At 42.2% G+C, this 16804-nt stretch overlaps 1 protein-coding gene across 1 annotated transcript in view; it reads right to left on the bottom strand.

Annotated features, from left to right (window-relative positions):
• Window positions 1-7256: 7256 nt before the first annotated feature.
• LOC120019909 (potassium channel subfamily T member 2-like) overlaps window positions 7257-16804 on the bottom strand; it is a 33788-nt gene continuing 24240 nt past the window's right edge. The window contains exons 23-30 of the mRNA XM_038963319.1: window positions 15729-15840; window positions 14238-14339; window positions 12943-13026; window positions 12512-12643; window positions 12241-12261; window positions 11465-11777; window positions 10866-10956; window positions 7257-9130 (exon numbers count right to left, since the gene is read on the bottom strand). Coding sequence (XP_038819247.1) covers window positions 9016-9130; window positions 10866-10956; window positions 11465-11777; window positions 12241-12261; window positions 12512-12643; window positions 12943-13026; window positions 14238-14339; window positions 15729-15840 — 970 coding nt within the window. The 3' untranslated portion in view covers window positions 7257-9015. The remainder of the gene's footprint in view (window positions 9131-10865; window positions 10957-11464; window positions 11778-12240; window positions 12262-12511; window positions 12644-12942; window positions 13027-14237; window positions 14340-15728; window positions 15841-16804) is intronic.

Below are 16804 nucleotides of genomic sequence, written 5' to 3'. Positions count from 1 at the left end.
GGAGAATTGACATGATGAGGGGACAGGGAAAGAACAGGGAGAATCATCAGAACCAGTAGAAAACCCAGAGCCATACCCTTCCTCGAATTGAGCCAACTGTGGAGGCTTGCGTCAATGGTGAGTCAATAATATTTCTTGTTGACACTCGGGCTGCTATGTCTGCCATTAATTGAAAGGCTATGAAAAAGCCTCCCATGTCTAGTGAAACAGTCAAAACTGTAGGGGCTTCAGGCCTCCCATTCAGAGAACATGTAGCTCTGCCTGTCTACTTTTGTGAGGAAAAATGTCAACACCAATTTCTCTACTCCAATCACTGCCTGGTCAATCTAACGGGCAGGGACCACTTGTGCAAATTAGGCATTAATGTAATGTGTGTCCCCTCACGGCTCACTGTTATACATGAGGAGGAGAGGGAGCAATTGATGCTGATGTCTGAGTTTTGTGACTGGTATTATTCATGGGACGTTGATAATGAGGTGCCCAGTATTACTCGTGTTTTCTTAATGGCTAAAACCCATTGAGGCCACGAGGGCAGTTTCATGTCTGAAGCAGACTTACATTGCACCTACCATTTTTCACCATTGACAAGAGACCTGAGATATGATAACAAATGGCTGTTAGAAAGTGTAGCATCAGAATCAGTACAGTGTGAGGGTCTGTATTGTAGCAGTGATTTCTGTGCTCTAGGGGCAATAGCTCTACATGTTTGCACAGCAATAGCTCTACATGTTTGAGGATAGCGCACCACATGTGTCCCTAGCAAAATCACACCGAGTTGAGTCGGCGTATCCTGGGGTTTGGATGAAGGGACTGGTGAATGCTTGTGGTTACTGCTACAGACACCAGGCGCCCCTCCAGAGCACAGTATCCAGTCAGTAAAGAAGCTATTGCTGGTATTACTCCGGTACATGCTTCATTGCTAGAGTACGGAGCGTTAGTCCTGTGTCCAGAGTCACCGTGATACCCCTGTCTTGTCAGTAAGGAAAGCCTCAGGGGACTGGCGTTTAGTTCAAGATTAAGGCCAGTTTAAGAATGCTGTCTTTGCCCCTGTGGTTCCCAATCCAATTACGTTATCTGCAGTCCCAGCCACAGCTAATTGGTTTTCTGGTATTGATTAGGCTAATGCATTTTTTTTTAGCATTCCCGTTGCACCAGAGTCACAATTCTGGTTTCCTTTCACATTCCTTGGAAAGATATCAAAACCAAGGTCAGATTTCACCCTGTGGAAACAGTGTGGGTTCCTCACGTCCTCTGCGAAACAGTTTCTTAATTTAAACTTGTTGACAACCTTTTGAAAGCTATTCTTCTCCCTTCTGAAATAGCTGTATGTAAATGTTTGGCTCATACTAACTCTTTTGCTCCTGTCTCCAAGTGCAACACAGTGGCTGATTTGGCAGCAAAGCAGCAGATGTGTTACAGATGGTTTCACTTCCTGTTAACTTTTTCTCAACTACTTATATATCTGACTTACAATTCTCTGTAGGTCCAGCTGAATCAAGGAAGTGGAAACGACTTCGTACATACGATCAGGTGTAGAAACTCTGGCTGGGCCCTGCTTTGTTACCAGTCCTAACACGTTCTAACACGTTACCAGTCCTAACACGTTGTCACATGGTAGAGACCATGTGTCAAAGGGGAGAGTAGTTGATTTTGTTAATACATTTTGGTTTGCACCTGGGTTTTCTGTGTTTGCTGGACAATTTTGTGCAAAATGTGTGATTTGTATGAATAACAACATGGGAAGAGGGATTCCCATGCCTATGTCGGCTCATCCAACCCCTGAAGGGCCCTATTGGCTCCTCACGAGGTTCTGACAGGTAGAACAATGAAAATGATCAAATTCCCCTTTCCCAGAGAACAAGTTGACAATGATGGGCTGTGACGATGACATGGTCAGTTATTGTACTGCTCTTAACAATGTTCTGAAGGCTATTTTCCCCAGGGTGAAAGCAGCTGAGCCATAGCCTCTGGTGGGGATCCTGCACAAATTGCAACCAGATGACTGGGTGGTGGTGAAAGACCTGAGACGTAGGCATTGGAACCAGCAGAGGTGGATTGGACCATACCAGGTGTTGCTGATTACCCCCACTGCTGTTCGCGTAGCTGAGAGGTCTACTTGGATGCACGCCAGCCACTGCAGGAAGGTGCCATACTGCCCACCAGACCCTGAGGATGGAGGATCTGGGACACTGTAAGTCACCGACCAAATGGCCATGGGAGGACCGTGAGGAGACACCCCTCATCTTGGTGGGCGCCTTGGGGTGACCTGCCTGATCGCTGCGGCCGTGCTGACACCGATGACGGCGGGACCTGCTCCAACGGAGGATGCAACAGTCCCATGGCAGGACTCCCTCCCACCTTGGGTGAAGACCAGAGAGAAGAGGGCGAGGCGACCCATCCACCATCCCCATGACTAGGGAAGGAACTTGTTCTTCCAGACGTTGAATCAGACTGCACAGATAATTCTACAATCTGTTATGTCTGTGGGCATGTTCAAAGAGATGACTGTCCTATCTGCTGTGATGAGGCCTGTGTTTAGACACTGATTCTCCTGTAACTTAGGGAGCATTTCTTATTTCTGTATTTTCCTCAACAATGTATTATTCTGTGTGATTAAACATGTGCAAGTATGTCTTGAAGAATAAAGGTTGTAAACTCAGTTTCCCAACGGAGGAAGCTTACATGGAAATAAGGTACTCGACATTGAAGGGATTTGATTCTCTATTTTATTCTTTTAATAATTCATGTACTCTGCAACAAATGTTAGTAAGATATCATGTTACTCTTCTGATGTCTCCGGAAGGGACTCCGTCCCTTGAGAGGGGAATGTGGTGGAAGAATCAGAATTAGCTCGGTAACATAGATAATTAAGATGTCTTATCTGCATAACATGCTTATGTGGTTGAACTGTTGAACTCTTGTTATTAGAATGTATCCCTTCGGACTCTGGTGTTTGCAGTTGCACTTCCTCCCTCATATGGGCCTCAGTCACCTGGGGCCCAGAGAGGGGAGAAGCCAGGCTTGTCTATCACATGTCCCTGTTGCTATGCAGAATATCAGAAAGAGAAGAGGACAGGAGAGAGAATTTTGTCTTCATATGTGAATGTGTCTTTACCTACTGCAAACCATGTGAAGTGATGGCATGATTAACCAATTACTTGTCTCCACAATGTCTGTGCCCAGTCACTCCCTCCTTCTGCAATGGGGGAGATAAGGTCTGAGACAGGATGTGTGGGGTAGTGTCTGGAAACATTGTATGTCATCTAGAGAAGCTTAACCAAGTTAAATTCTCTCCCCTCCCTCTTTCCCCCTCCTTCTCTCACTTGCTGACCTTCAACACGGGGGTCCCACGCTGGTGCGTACTTAGCCCTTACTCCATGTTCACCCATGACTGCGTGGCCACAGGTTCTTAATGTTTTGTACACTCAGTGTATATACTGTATTCTAGTCATGGCTCATCCTATATCATTTACTTTCGATTTTTACCCGACCAATAAACTTTGATTTGATTTGCAGGTAAAGAACTGCACTTGAGTCTCAGCTCTAAATGGTCTCTCTCTCTCTCTCTCTCCTTCTCTATCACTCTCTCTGTCTCTCCTGCCCTCTCTCTCACCCTTGCAGGTAAAGAAATGCCCTTGAGTCTCAGATCTAAACATTCTCGATCTCTCTTTCTCCTACTCTCCCGCTCTCCGTCACCGTGGCAGGTAAAGTCTCAGATCTAAACGTCCATCACCATCAACACAAAGGCATTGATGTTTACTTAGTTTATTTTTTATAAAATGTTTATTTAACCTTTAATTCAACCTTTATTTAACCTTTATTTAACATCTATTTAACATTTAATATCACATTTAATTTAACTTTAACATTTAATTGAACCTTTAATCTAACTTTCATGTAACATTTAATTGAACCTTTGTTTAATATTTTGTTTACCCAACTCCTCTTCTTCTCTCCCCTAACAAGATTCCCATGGCTACAACTGACCCTTGGTTTACTGTTGCAACCACTGGCGAAATCCCTTCACAATGATCTCAAACTGTGTTTCTAATACACAAGAAAATAAAACACAGAGACTACCCCTTGCTAATCATGAAACTCTTGGGGTCATTGCTACTTCACGGGAGCCTGGTAAAATTATATTTGTAGTGCAAGTTAGTTAGTCACTGAATGGCTCTGAATTCACTGTCAGCATGCAGTCAAAGCTGTACCACTTTTGAGCTCACTAGTGCTCTCAAATCGTATCCTGACGTCGACAGCCGATGGGAGTTGTACTCATAACATTACTAACTTAGCTAGTTAACATACATTTCGAGAAAAAAATAGTATTAAGTGGCTACCTAGCTAGTGTTAGCAACGTTTGGTGGTGAATGAGACAGAGCTAGCCAAGTTTGAAAACAATGCAACAAAAGTTTCGGATTAGAAAAATACTCCATGAACAGGCTCTGCATTTCAGAAATCACAGTAGCAAGTACTCCTGGTGCACTGTTAAATTATTTAGCCATTTAAACAAACATTTTTTAAAGAAAACTTTCAGTTTTTTTGCCATAGCTTTCATGTGATTTAAATGTGAGCTTGTCTGAGGTGTCTGACTCGACGACATTTGCAATCCATTGGAGGGCTGCAATTGGTTGTCCAAAATTCTGGGGCGGGGCTTAACGTAGGGTCAATTAAGTGGTTCATTTGCATATTCAAATGTTAGGCGAGTTTTTTTCTTTTTTCTTTATGAGACCCCAACGACTGAGACGAAGTTAAGGGATCGTTTGCTGTGGCTCTGGACACTAACACTTGAAGAGGCGTTGACACCTCAGCTGTGGCTCTGGACACTAACACTTGAAGAGGCGTTGACACCTCAGCGGTGAACGATATCAGCAGAATACATTAGCAGCTTTTTTTATGTAACTGTAAGCTCCCTGCTAGGCCACTACCTGATGTGTCCCTTGCTGTCTCCTGGCATCTAGGCATTTTAGCAGCTCTTCAATAAGAACCTGTCCTTTATTTTTTTTAAACAAGGCTGTTTATTTTTGAAGATGTGATAGAATGAGATGAGTGGTAGTGGTGAGACGTGTTTTGATTCAAATGATGAATGAATTAAAGGAACACGTAAAAGAGTGAAGCAGCACTGATCCAAACCAAATCTAAGACCATCGGAGTACTTTCCCAAATATTTATTTATGATGATTTTCACTGATCTCGTCCCTTTGATTAAATTCAGACTAAGACGGTCTAGCAGCCATGGATACACCATGGAGAGAGAGTTGGTAGGTAGACTAGGGCTGCAGATCAAAGAACAGCTATGTGTCTAGTTCTCGATACAATTCTAAATCTCCCTCGAAAAGAAAAGCAACACGAAGATGTTGGGTGTGTGTTGCTGTGTGAATCCCTATGGGGGCGAACATTCTGAGACAGCATAACACAGGACAATTACTTTGTGTTCTAGATAATGAATTACATAGAATGCTATTGGGCCTAGGGAGGATGCAAAAGATAAATACAAAGATTTGATTTGGCTATGAGACAAGTCAAGGAGTGCTTCTGTCTCCTAGTTTTCTGATCTGCAGGTTGATTTTCATAAGCATTATCACATACCATTATCTGGTTAGTCAGAAATCAATGATAACTATTGAAATAGCTATTCCTTCTATCAATGTAAAAAGGTAAAAAATCAATTTCATATACAGATCTCTTTCATATACAGTCTGAGTGTTTGGGATAGGAGTCATTTTATCAAGCTGTACCTTCTGTCTAATAAATGTGAGAGTCTACTACTTAAGATAGCTCTCTCAAGGGTCAGTGTAAAGCCGTCACTCTGCCATCTCCCTTCCTCTTAACCTGAACCCTTCCTCAGGGACGTTCTGCTGTCTTCCTCTGAGCTCTGAAGCATTTATCAAACACCACACACACACACACACACACACACACACACACACACACACACACACACACACACACACACACACACACACACACACACACACACACACACACACACACACACACAGACAGACATAAACACACACTTTTATCTAACACCACACACACATAAACAAGCATGCATGCGCACACACACACACACACACACACACCTTTATCTAACACCACACACACACCGACAAGCGTGTGGGCACGCACAGACACACACAACCGCCTGGGTATACACACACACACACACACACTCTGAGGCCTTCTGAGCACCAAGCACAGGCACCTGACAGGATTGCCCAGGTCCGGTTCTGGCCGTTCTGCCGCCCTAGGCGAGACATACCAATGAGGTCTACTGATGGTGAAATTGTAGGACATGAAATCCTTGTTATTTAATTGCTGTAGTTATCATGTGTTTCTACAACGACCACTCAGTATTCAGAAGTAGGTCTACAAAGTTGCTATTATGACTTCTGTCTCCTGTCATAATACTACAATATGATAACCTATTAGCATCGTAGCAAATCTAACTATACTGAACAAAAATATAAACACAACATGTAAAATATTGGTCTCTTGTTTCATGAGCTGAAATAAAAGATACCAGAAATTGTGCATATGCACAAAAAGCTTATTTCTCTCAAAAATGAATTTACATCCCTGATAGTGAGCATTTTTCCTTTGCCAAGATAATCCATCCACCTGACAGGTGTGGCATATCAAGAAGCTGATTAAACAGCATGATCATTACACAGGTGTACCTTGTGCTGGGGACAATAAAAGGCCACTCTAAAATGTGAAATTTTGTCACAACACAATGACACAGATGTCTCAAGTTTTGAGGGAGTGTGCAATTGGCATGCTGACTGCAGGAATGTCCACCAGAGCTGTTGCCAGAGAATTGAATGTTAATTTCTCTACCATAAGCGTTGTTTTAGAGAATTTGGCAGTACGTCTACCGGTCTCACAACCGCAGACCACATGTAATCACGCCAGTCCTGAGACCAGCCACCCAGACAGCTGATGAAACTGAGGAGTATTTCTGTCTGTAATAAAGCCCTTTTGTGGGGAAAAACGTATTCTGATTGGCTGGGCCTGGCTTCCCAGTGGGTGGGCCTATGCCCTCCCAGGCCCACCCATGGCTGCGCCCCTGCTGAGTCATGTGAAATCCATAGATTAGGGCCTTTAGGAATTTATTTCAATTAACTTATTTCCTTATATGAACTACAACTCAGTAAAATCTTAGAAATTGTTGCATGTTGCGTTTATATTTTTGTTCAGTATATTTAGGATATTATGAGATATCAAACACAACAGGGGGCATAACTACTTGAGAGCCTGGAGGTAGTTTATCATATTTAATATGAATATTTGACAACAGTACTCACACCATAAGCATTCCAATCCATCATAGTCCCAGAAACATGAACTCAGTGCTCTTCATTTGTTTCAATCTGTCTAATGCTTACATTGTTTGTTGGTAGTCTTTTATCTGCTAAACCAAAGGGTCACTTTGGTTGTGCAGCGCTATATCGTATTTTTGTATATTGCTTGGGATATAGTACTCAGATTACTGTTTAACAAGTGGGAAAACAATGGGTTAAGTACAATAAGCTCATATATGGATCATGGGTTAGTATAAACATGACACCTCAATACCTTATGGGAATGTAGTTGTGACATCATTCAATCAAATCAAATCAAAGAGGCTCTGCAAACCGAAACAAACGGATCAATACATGCATGGTCATCAATAACTACATAGTTAAAATGATGGTGCCTTTACACTTGAAGCTTATTTCCATGTGTCGTTTTTTTTGCTATTGTTAATTTGAACGCCGTGTTTTGAATGTAAAAAGACGCGTATCAATTCATTCATACTGTCTAACATGATAAAAACAGAATTCATGAATAATATGTTGATTAATGTACACTGACACTGTCAAATATATTCATAAACTAAGGCCGGGATACAATGCAAAGCGAGTTATAGCACGGTGCCCTATACAGCCGACAATGCACCTTTTAAATGTATTTTCCCCGGTGTTCACATTTTCCCTGACGTACCATCGCCATCATAGTAAACACTGGGCATGCCGGCATAATGGCAAAGTACCTTTAAGTCTGTTATAGTGTGCTGTGCTAAACGTACCTTGCATTACATCCTGGCCTAAATAAACTTAAAGGGGAATTGCACTCAAAAACTACAGCATCTTTTGGTATTTGTTTTATTCGTCCAATGTTGACACAGTCCCAAAATGGCTGGAGACAATGTTGATACAGTCCCAAAATGGCTGGAGACAATTTTCTCCTTCAAATTCCAATATCTTGACAACTTGACTACTGACATGCAAAACATTTTGGGACTGTATCAACAGTGGACTAATTAAACAAAATAGCACAAAAGATAGTTTGAGTGCAATGCCCCTTCATAAGCCAAGGAAGAAAATATTTGCCCATGTCCAGCTCAAAAAGCAACCCTATTTGTTTTCAAAGTGTGCATAGATAATGAGAGTAAACATTACAGAATTTATGAGAGTCAATATTAACGACAACAAACATTCAACAGATGAGTATAGTAACAATTCATGATTGACATATTATTCTACAAATGAATAAATAGACAGTACATATGATAACATGGAGTATACTGCATACTAAGAACAGAGGTGGACTTTGCAGAGCGTGCCTAAACAGTTAAATTTGCCCCACACCCCACACCCCAAATGTGAAAACAAAGACCCCGTGTAGTGTCTTTAAAACCCCTAAGTTCCTACATTGAGTATATCCTCTGGAAAGGCCACATTGTGAAAGAGAGAGATAGAGAACATCAGTATCAGTCGAACAGCAGATACAGTATGGGGTGATACGTTCTGAAATTATACTGATTGCTAACCCCCAACATGCTTTTCACAATGCAATGTGAACTGTAGGACGTAAAACCTAATTATGGCATTAAAGGGATAGTTCATGTTTTTGGTATTGTAGCAATGCTAGTGGAAACCGATTGTATCAGTTAGCGGTGCAAAAAGTGAACTATCCCTTTAACCAACCCCAGCAAAACAGTACAGGCATGTTGTGTGTAAGTATGGATCAGAAAGGCGTCTCTGTCTTGGTGTGCTCCCCAAGACATGTGCTGCTTCCCAGACTCTCCTTGCTGTCACCAGCCTTAGGGACGTACCCCAGGGGATCTGAACGGATGATATACCTGTAAGATGGAGAACCTCTAAATCAATCTATTCTTGATGTGAAATTATGAACTCTCCTCTGAGACTCTAAATGGTTGATCTTTTCAATTACTAACAAAGATACTGTGTGCCCAAACATAGGGTATTAAGTCACAAAATAATATGTGAATGTAAGCATGGAGTAGTAATGTGGAGTAGTAATGTGGAGTAGTAATGTGGAGTAGTAATGTGGAATAGAAATGTGGAGTAATATGGAGTAGGAATATGGAGTAGTAATATGGAGTAGGAATATGGAGTAGTAATATGGAGTAGGAATATGGAGTAGTAATATGGAGTACTAATATAGAGTAATATGGAGTAGTAATATGGAGTAGGAATATGGAGTAGTAATATGGAGTACTAATATAGAGTAATATGGAGTAGTACTACAGAGTAGTAATATGAATTAGTAATATGGAGTACTACAGAGTAGTAATACGGAGTACTATGGAGTAGTAACATGGAGTAGTAACATGGAGGAGTAATATGGAGTAAAAATACGTAGTAGTACTATGGAGTAGTAACATGGAGTAGTAATATGGAGTAGTAACATGGAGTAGTAACATGGAGGAGTAATATGGAGTAAAAATACAGAGTAAAAATACGTAGTAGTAATACGGAGTAGTAACATGGAGTAGTAATATGAAGTAGTAACATGGAGTAACATGGAGTAGTAATATGGAGTAACATGGAGTAGTAATATGGAGTAGTAACATGGAGTAACATGGAGTAGTAATATGGAGTAACATGGAGTAGTAATATGGAGTAATATGGAGTAGTAACATGGAGTAACATGGAGTAGTGATATGGAGTAATATGGAGTAGTAACATGGAGTAACATGGAGTAGTGATATGGAGTAACATGGAGTAGTAATATGGAGTAGTATCATGGAGTAACATGGAGTAGTAATATGGAGTAATATGGAGTAGTAACATGGAGTAGTAATATGGAGTGCCATGGAGTAGTAATATGGAGTAACATGGAGTAGTAATATTGAGTAACATGGCGTAGTAATATGAAGTAGTAATATGGAGTAATATGGAGTAGTAACATGGACTAACATGGAGTAGTAATATGGAGTAGTAATATGGACTAACATGGAGTAGTAATGTGGACTAACATGGAGTAGTAATGTGGAGTAGTAACATGGACTAACATGGAGTAGTAATATGGAGTAGTAACATGGACTAACATGGAGTAGTAATATGGAGTAGTAACATGGACTAACATGGAGTAGTAATATGGAGTAGTAACATGGACTAACATGGAGTAGTAATGTGGAGTAGTAATATGGACTAACATGGAGTAGTAATATGGAGTAACATGGAGTAGTAATATGAAGTAGTAATATGGAGTAATATGGAGTAGTAACATGGACTAACATGGAGTAGTAATGTGGAGTAGTAATATGGACTAACATGGAGTAGTAATGTGGAGTAGTAATATGGACTAACATGGAGTAGTAATATGGAGTAGTAACATGGACTAACATGGAGTAGTAATGTGGAGTAGTAATATGGACTAACATGGAGTAGTAATATGGAGTAGTAACATGGACTAACATGGAGTAGTAATGTGGAGTAATATGGAGTAGTAACATGGACTAACATGGAGTAGTAATGTGGAGTTTGCAACTTTCTTGATTGCTTCTACTTTATTGCATCTCATCAACTGTTTCTTCAGGCCCCTACTTTTCTACGTGCTGCCATACTTACACTATGTCATTGAGCTCCAGCCTGGTGTCAGGAGGTGGGTTGATCAACACGTATGTGTGGGAGTGAGTAGTCTGGTTCTCACTCATGTCATCTGGAATTGGAGAAATACAATAATGTTAGGCCAGAGTTGAAACGTCCAATGATTTAGGCTACGGCAATATAAAAGATTGTGTCAGAAAATGTCTGATTTGAGCAAATGGTTTTTCAATGGAAGTCGTCTGTTGACAGATGATGGACATTAGAGATGATTGTCTGACAAAAGACGTACTGCCTTTTTGAGTATGCAACTGACCGGAAAATAGTTGACAAGATATTAACTTTTGACAGACATAAATGGACACTGATGAATGCATAGCTTCAGGCTTTGGCCAAATGAATAAGGATAGCATTGTATGCATTCACCATTGTCTGTTTTGGTCTGTCAAAAGGCTGACATAGTATATTACATGACACTCATCTCCGTTGTTAGTCTGTCTGTCCATCCATCCATAAAGACTAAGTGTCATGTTTCAAACACATAACATATTTTGTTCCAGGCCTTGGAAATACAACTCGCAATCTCCCCAAAAACATCCCTCCCCATGTGTGCGGTCTCTCACCGCAAGCCGTGGCCCAGAGTCCAAGGCTTTTCATCCTGTTGCTGACCAGCTCGTCCAGCTCCTGTCTCTCTGAGCGTCTGGCCCTCAGACCCTGCTGGCCCCCCCTCTGAGCCCCCCGCTGGTTCCCTCGAGTCCCCCTCCAGCTCAGCTTCCGCGCCCACTGCACGCTTTTCCTCCTCAGCAGGGGAGCCTTCCCGTCCGATGGGTCACTGGAGGTGGAGCTGCGGTGGAGCCCTCCGGCCACAGGGGGGAGTTCTCGGTCACTCTGCTCCTTGGGGTCGTCTAAGTCCTCCACGCACACCGAGAGCTGTGACTGAGTATGGTCAAAACACAATGCCATATACATGAATGAAGTCTATGGTATGTCTATAGTCAAATAGGGTCAAATGAAACGACCCAGAACAAAGCGAAAGATCAAGAGTGAGGCCAGAGAATGTAGAAGTTGGTTTGACAATGATTTCTTCCTGATATAACCACCAGTTGCAAGTCTCGACGTGGTTTATCAAGCACAATTTAACCAAGACACATTACAGTGGAAGAAAACCTACCTCATCTGCACAAAAAGTTGATTCAGTCAGGCAAAATAAATCTATTGTTTTTTGCGAATCATGGAATCACACAAATAGGAATCATGGAATCACACAAATAGGAATCATGGAATCACACAAATAGGAATCATGGAATCACACAAATAGGAATCATGGAATCACACAAATAGGAATCATGGAATCACACAAATAGGAATCATGGAATCACACAAATAGGGCTGAACTTACTTGGGAGGATGGCTCGCATTGCTTATGATGGGAAATGAAAAGAAAAGAGATGAATGACATTAATGTTGCTTACTGTGTTGTAACATGCTTAAATAACCATGAAAGCATACAGACTAAACATGTATACATAACAAACAACAGAATGACAGCATAATCAATGCCACTGTAATATGTAATTAACACAACAACAAAAAATAACCTAAATTGGGATTTCACAGCCAAACAAATGAATGTCAACAATGTTAAAACAGCCTTGCGGTCTAGAGGGCACCTCCTCAGAGGAATCTGCTGTCTGGGACTCGGTCCTGTAGATGCCAATGGGAATGTCACCGACGGTGGAACACAGTTTCTGATAGAGCCTTCCATACGTCTGGATCCAAAGGTCCTCCTCAGAGATCTGCATCTAAAAGGTCATTTCAAACTCCATTTCTCTACAGGAGGAACAACTGTACAATGATTTTAAATGACCGTGGAGTCACTTTTACCTGTCAGTGTAAGGATTTGGAAAGGCAAGTAAAGCCTGCACTGAGTTAATTTTCTGACCTTAGCTGCTGTGCTGTCACACATAGGATTACTGTACAGTACAACGGGTGAATCTCAATAGTCTAAAGACGCCTCCTCTCTTTGTCTTCTCTCCTTCTGTCTGAGACGTGGAGAGGAAACCACTTTTGACCATTGAGATGCACCCAGAGAATAACTCACAGAGCAGAGGAAGCCAGAGCCCGGGGTGGTGTCCAGGCCCAGCAGCAGCCTGGTGATGGAGATAATATAGTCTTTGACAAACGACTGGGATGGCAGACAGGACAGACAGGACAGGACATGTGCATAGTCAGTACATAGAAGGGTCATTCCTGGTCATCCAGAAATCAACACATTCCAATTCGACTAGCATTATATTATATGGACACTGGGATGCATATGAACACATTGTGACAGTAAAAAGAATGTTACACATTAAAATGTACATAAATGTAGCATAATGTAACATAAAATATCTGGGAGTACAGAACAGGTGGGTCCTGCTGTACAGAACAGGTGGGTCCTGCTGTACAGAACAGGTGGGTCCTGCTGTACAGAACAGGTGGGTCCTGCTGTACAGAACAGGTGGGTCCTGCTGTACAGAACAGGTGGGTCCTGCTGTACAGAACTGGTGGGTCCTGCTGTACAGAACAGGTGGGTCCTGCTGTACAGAACAGGTGGGTCCTGCTGTACAGAACAGGTGGGTCCTGCTGTACAGAACTGGTGGGTCCTGCTGTACAGAACAGGTGGGTCCTGCTGTACAGAACTGGTGGGTCCTGCTGTACAGAACAGGTGGGTCCTGCTGTACAGAACAGGTGGGTCCTGCTGTACAGAACTGGTGGGTCCTGCTGTACAGAACAGGTGGGTCCTGCTGTACAGAACAGGTGGGTCCTGCTGTACAGAACTGGTGGGTCCTGCTGTACAGAACAGGTGGGTCCTGCTGTACAGAACTGGTGGGTCCTGCTGTACAGAACAGGTGGGTCCTGCTGTACAGAACAGGTGGGTCCTGCTGTACAGAACAGGTGGGTCCTGCTGTACAGAACAGGTGGGTCCTGCTGTACAGAACTGGTGGGTCCTGCTGTAAAGAACAGGTGGGTCCTGCTGTACAGAACAGGTGGGTCCTGCTGTACAGAACTGGTGGGTCCTGCTGTACAGAACAGGTGGGTCCTGCTGTACAGAACAGGTGGGTCCTGCTGTACAGAACAGGTGGGTCCTGCTGTACAGAACAGGTGGGTCCTGCTGTACAGAACTGGTGGGTCCTGCTGTAAAGAACAGGTGGGTCCTGCTGTACAGAACAGGTGGGTCCTGCTGTACAGAACAGGTGGGTCCTGCTGTACAGAACTGGTGGGTCCTGCTGTACAGAACAGGTGGGTCCTGCTGTAAAGAACAGGTGGGTCCTGCTGTACAGAACAGGTGGGTCCTGCTGTAAAGAACAGGTGGGTCCTGCTGTACAGAACAGGTGGATCCTGCCTGGTTACCTGGTAGAGGAGAGTGTCCAGCATGCCGATACTGAAGACCCTCCCTGCAGCGAACGGCAGGCGAAACATGAAGGCCAGGTTGGAGCCTTTCTCCCGCTCTTTCTAATAAATAATAATAATAAATAATAATACATTTTATTTGTAAAGCTCTTTCCAACACATGCAAGAATCACAAAGCTCTTTTAGCTCCCATAGACATGTAACAGGGGGACAGAAACACCAACACACTAATCCCACTGGGCACAGACGTCAGTTCAACATCTAGTTATGATTGACTTTTGCTTGAGTTGTCATCTAACGTGAATTTAAATTTAAAAAATCACCGTCTTTGAATTTAGGTTCAAAGTTGGGTAAAATCCAATCAGTTTTCCATGTTGATTCAATGTCATCACATTGAATTATTTGGATGAGATAAAGTGGAATAACTTTTATTCAACCAGTTTTTGCCCAGTGGGATGTTAGGGCAGCGTTCTGTAAACCTTTCCTTGAATAAACCAGTCTATTGCAGTACAGTATAACCTGATTATCATCAAGTCTTTCAGGTGTTACAACTGGAACGGACCAAATGGGGGTGCTCAAGCAGAGGTTAGGATATTTGAAAGAGAGAGAGCGCCACCCGGTGGTCGATACTGATGTGAGGTGGAAGATGCACCGCAACAGGAACTATATTGAATACTTGTTAAGGAAAGGATGCCTACGCATAACATAATACCCGTCATATTACCCCTGAAAATGTTACATGTCACATGTGTCTATGAATGGGAATAATCATTTCTCTCATAAAAAAAGATCCAACGTCTGGTGTTGTTTGAGAGGGCCCGTGGAAAAATTCTATGCTTGTACTGTATGTACTGTCCAGTCTTCACATAATGATTGTTTAACCTTCTCTTCCTTTGCTTTGAAGACTACTCAATGTATAGTTAGTAGCCTCTGAAGGCTACTCAATGTAGTCAGTAGCCTTTGAAGGCTACTCAATGTAGTCAGTAGCCTTTGAAGGCTACTCAATGTATATATTTCGTACCAGGGTTGTGGTCAATTCCATTTCAATTCCAGTCAATTCAGAAAGTAACCCAAATTCCAAGTATACATTTTTCTAATTGAAAAGCATTAAAGAGAATTTGAGTTTCAGTCTACTTCCTCAATTGACTGGAATTTAACTGGAACTGACTCCAAACCTGGTCCATAGCCTTTGCTACTGCAGACAAGAATAACTAGTTGTAAACTTTGCATTTATAGAGCTAGAGACATCTACATAGTTTGGGCTGGGATTCAATCCAAGGCGTATTATAGAGCAGCACACTGAACAGTCGACAACGCGCCTTTTAATTGACGCTTGAGTTGACATCTTCAGCATGAATGCAATCTCCGCAAACGTCGGGGATATTGCTTTTAAATGCTAATTGTCAGCTGTCAAGTGTGTTTCTCTATAACGCGCCTTGGACTGAAACTCGGCCTTGAAGTACAGTTGGTGTACATTCAGTGACGGCTTACCTTCTCCAGTTTAGAGAGAGTCAGAGAGTACCAGTCCTTAGCTCTGAACTGCATAAACCTCATGTTGGCGGGGTGGGTTAGCTCGGTGATGATACTGAGACTGGAGAACAACCTGGATGAGAAGAAACACAATATAGCTGAGATTAACTGAACAAAATAAAACAGAAAATCACAATGGCAGAACAAAATGTCAACTTTGTAATCAAATGTGACATCCAAAATACACTGAGTTGACCAAACTTTAGAAACACCTTCCTAATATCTAACAAGGTGTCGAAAGCGTTCCACAGGGATTCTGGCCCATGTTGACGCCAATGCTTCCCACAGATGTATCAAGTTGTCTGGATGTCTTTTGGATGGTGGACCATTCTTGATACACATGGGAAACTATTGAGCGTGAAAAAACGTGCATTCGGAAAGTATTCCGACCCCTTCCCTCTTTCCACATTTTGTTACGTTCAGCCTTATTCTAAAATGGATTAAATAAAAAAATGTCCTCATCAATCTACAGACAATACAACATAATGACATCACAATACCCCATAATGACATCACAATACCCCATAATGACAAAGGGAAAACAGGTTTTTAGATTTTTTTTCTAATTTATAAAAAATAAAAAACAGAAATACCTCATTTTCATAAGTATTCAGACCCTTTGCTATAAGACTCAAAATTGAGCTCAGGTGCATCCTGTTTCCATTGATCATCCTTGAGATGTTTCTACAACTTGATTGAAGTCTACCTGTGGTAAATTCAATTGACTGGACATGATTTGGTATGGCACACACCTGTCTATACAAGGTCCCATAGTTGAAAGTGCATGTCAGAGCAAAAACCAAGCCATGAGGTCGAAGGAATTGTCCGTAGAGCTCCGAGACAGGATTGTGTTGAGGCACAGATATGGGGAAGGGTACCAAACAATGTCTCCAGCATTGAAGGTCCCCAAGAATACAGTGGCCTCCATCATTCTAAAATGGAAGAAGTTTGGAACAATCAAGACTCTTCTTAGAGCTGGCCGCCTGGCCAAACTGAGCTATCGGGAGAAGGGCCTTGGTCAGGGAGGTGACCAAGAA

This window comes from Salvelinus namaycush, chromosome 25 (genome assembly GCF_016432855.1).
Source record: "Salvelinus namaycush isolate Seneca chromosome 25, SaNama_1.0, whole genome shotgun sequence".
NCBI classification, from domain to species: domain Eukaryota; kingdom Metazoa; phylum Chordata; class Actinopteri; order Salmoniformes; family Salmonidae; genus Salvelinus; species Salvelinus namaycush.
This window is presented reverse-complemented; position numbering and strand designations above follow the sequence as displayed.